This window comes from Lynx rufus, unplaced genomic scaffold, assembly GCF_022079265.1.
Source record: "Lynx rufus isolate CCGP_SWC_20201006 ecotype Redwood Valley unplaced genomic scaffold, mLynRuf1.p SCAF_19, whole genome shotgun sequence".
Taxonomy (NCBI): Eukaryota; Metazoa; Chordata; class Mammalia; order Carnivora; family Felidae; genus Lynx; species Lynx rufus.
The window spans coordinates 23,651,055-23,654,028 of record NW_025814833.1 but is presented as its reverse complement, the minus strand read 5'-3'; the positions used below and the strand labels follow the sequence as shown (position 1 = coordinate 23,654,028).

The 2,974-nt window shown below is 35.9% G+C and overlaps 1 protein-coding gene across 1 annotated transcript; it reads right to left on the bottom strand.

The window, feature by feature from the left end:
* Nucleotides 1-594: 594 nt before the first annotated feature.
* On the bottom strand, nucleotides 595-1,239 carry LOC124513792 (coiled-coil domain-containing protein 169-like). Its single transcript, XM_047081793.1, has one exon. It carries the CDS (start codon nucleotides 1,237-1,239, stop codon nucleotides 595-597), a length of 645 nt encoding a protein of 214 aa, XP_046937749.1.
* Nucleotides 1,240-2,974: the final 1,735 nt, after the last annotated feature.

Sequence of the window (2,974 nt, the reverse complement as noted above, 5' to 3'; positions counted from 1 at the left end):
ATAAAGATGAGGTAAAGGGATTTTCCCCAAATCTCATAAATTCATGGCAGAGTGGGGCTACAACAAGCTGATATTTGATTGAAGGCTATTTCCGCAATACCATGATACTTCAAGTCAAAGTTTAAAATGCATCTGATTTGTTTAAACTTTGGGCTAAAAAATGAGCATTATATAACCTAAAATAGCAAAAAGTTTTCGTGAACTCATATTATCAGATTACAGCCGACTAGAAACCAAATACAATAGCAATGTCACCATCAAAGCATATCATGGATAGATTAAAAGCAAGTGTAATGATGACAATCTTCAGGTTCCCTAGGATTTTTTTTTAAGAATCACAAGTGCTGCTGTTAGATATATTAGGGTCACTAAAATTACTTTCCAGAAGAATTTTTGAAACTAAAATAAATTACTAAGAAAATTACTGTCATGCAGAGAAAGGAACAAACATCTGGAAGAGGAGCCAAAGAGGTTTAATGGCTCTTTTTTAAAAGAATTATTTCATTACCCCAAAAATGTGCTGAACATTAACTTCATGAGTTGAATATTACAGATGAAGAAAGGGAAGAAGTAGAAATCCACCCAGTTTTGAAATCACAGATTGAGTTTTGGAAAATGGTTTGATCTTGTAATCTTTTTTGCTGGTCCTTTCTTGGCATTTACTATCTTCTGATTAGTTGGATTACATCTTCCTGTTTTCACATGATTCTGTTTCATTCTATGAAGTTGATCCATCTGTTGCCTTTTAGAAACTTGGTGTGAGCTAGAGATCTGAGACATTTCAGCTAGGTATGTACGGCATTCATCACTGGTTTTGTGGTAAGCCTTTGACTCTTGTTCCAATCTAAGTGCACAATTTTTCACTTGATTTTCAAGACTCCTTTTTTCTTTTTCTAACTGTTTAAGTAATGTATTTAAGGATTCCACTGACATTCGCTCATAGACACGAATAGAAGATAGTCTATCTGAAGGATCTCCACGGAGTTTTTCCATTTTCTCTTTGAGAGTAGCAATTTGCTTTACTAGATGATCATTCAGTCCAAGTTGGACTTCATAACGTGTTTTCCATTCACCACCTTTATTTTCAGTATTGAGTTTGGCTTCCAGTTTCACTATCTCCTGTCTTAATTCAAGTATCGAAAGCTGTACTAAGTCTCTCATGTGGATTTCTTCCATTAACTCCAATTTAAGGCAGTCAATGTCCCTACTTTCGAAGTTATCACCTCTTCTGTCCCCCATGGTGTGAGGTCAGAGACCTCCCACACCCTTCCCCTCAGCACAGCTTACAGCAGAAGACCTGAAGGGACACCCAGAAGCTGGGGAGAAGAAAGTGTTGTCATAAGCTGTTGCCATGGTGAACTGACTCCTAGAATTCTTAGTTGGTAGTTTTCTCCCCCAGCACTTTGAATATGTCATAACACCACCTTCTTATCTCCATTGTTTCCGATGAGAAATCAGCTGTTAATCTCATTGTGGTTCCTTTGTATATCATATGTAATTTTCCTCTTGCTGTTTTCATATTTTTCTCTTTGGCTTTGACTTTCAACAGTTTGACAATGATCTTTCTAGCTATAAATATCTTTGGATTTGTACTACTCAGAATTCATTGAATGTGGATGTAGACTGGATGTAGAGAGTTAATTTGGGTGTGTAGATTGTTTTTCATCAAGTTTGTGAGCTTTTCACTCATGATTTCTTTATATACTTATGCCCCTTTTTTTTCTTTTTCTCTTCTGGAACTCCCATTATACATATGTGGTGTGTTTGATGGTGTCGCACAGGCCTTCAAGTTTCTTCAGTTTTCTTCATGCTTTTTACATTTTGTTCTTTTGACTGGATAGTGTCTATTGATCTACCTTTGAGTTTGCTGATTCTTTCTTCTATTGCTCAAATCTGCTGTTGAGCTCCTTGAGTGAATTTTTCATTTCAGTTGTTATGCTTTTTAACTCTAGAATTTTTATTCATTTCTTTTTTATAATTCATATCTCATTATTTAAAAAAAAGTTTATTTGTTGAGGGGAGCAGAGTGAGAGGGAGAGAGAGAATCTCAAGCAGCTGACAGCGCAGAGCCCAATGCAGGGCTTGATCTCACAAACCATGAGACCTGAACTGAAATCAAGAGTTGGATGCTGAACTGACTGAGTCACCCAGACATCCCTCATATCTCCTTATTAATGTTCCGATGTGATGAGTTGTTGTCATCACACATTCCTTTAATTCTTTAAACATATTTTCTTTGAGTTCTTTGATAAACATATTAAAATAGCTTATTTGAAGTCTTTATGTACTAAATCTATCATGGAGGACCTCCTGCAGACAGTTTATATGAGCTGATTTTTTTTCCTGTTGGGCTACACCTTGTTTCTTTGTTGCTTTATTTTTATTTTGTATAATGCACTATATTTCTTTGGTTTTGTTCAGTGATGTGGTTGGACTAATTATGTAGTGTCTATTTCTCCTGCAGTGTGTGACAACTGGAATCTTTGCTCAGTTTTTTCTTCTCTTAAAATTCTTGTTCTTATTTTTAAGCCTAGCCACCTAGGTTTCATCCTTTGGTCATCATAGCTTAGTGATCAGTCAATTGTTTGCCAAATATTTTCCTTAAACACTTTGAGCCTACAAGGTTTCCACCCTTTTCCTAGGGAATCTGTGCATGTGTTGGTACACTCATTCTAAGTTCAGGCAGTTTACAAGTCTCTGATTTTTACTTTCTGCTTGTATAGGGCCAAAGGTCATCCATCTCTGATCTCCCCTGAGCATGTGTGCAACCCTTTGTATGTGCACGGCCTTCCAGATCCTCCAGAATGTAAAGTCAATTCTGTCTAATATTCATATAGCTATCCTGACATTTTTGTTATTGCTTGCATGATGTGTTGTTTTGCCATATGTTGTTTATTTTTAACCATTTTGTATCCTTACATTTAAAATATGTGTCTTGAAAACAGCATATGGTTGATTTTTTTTATATAGCTGG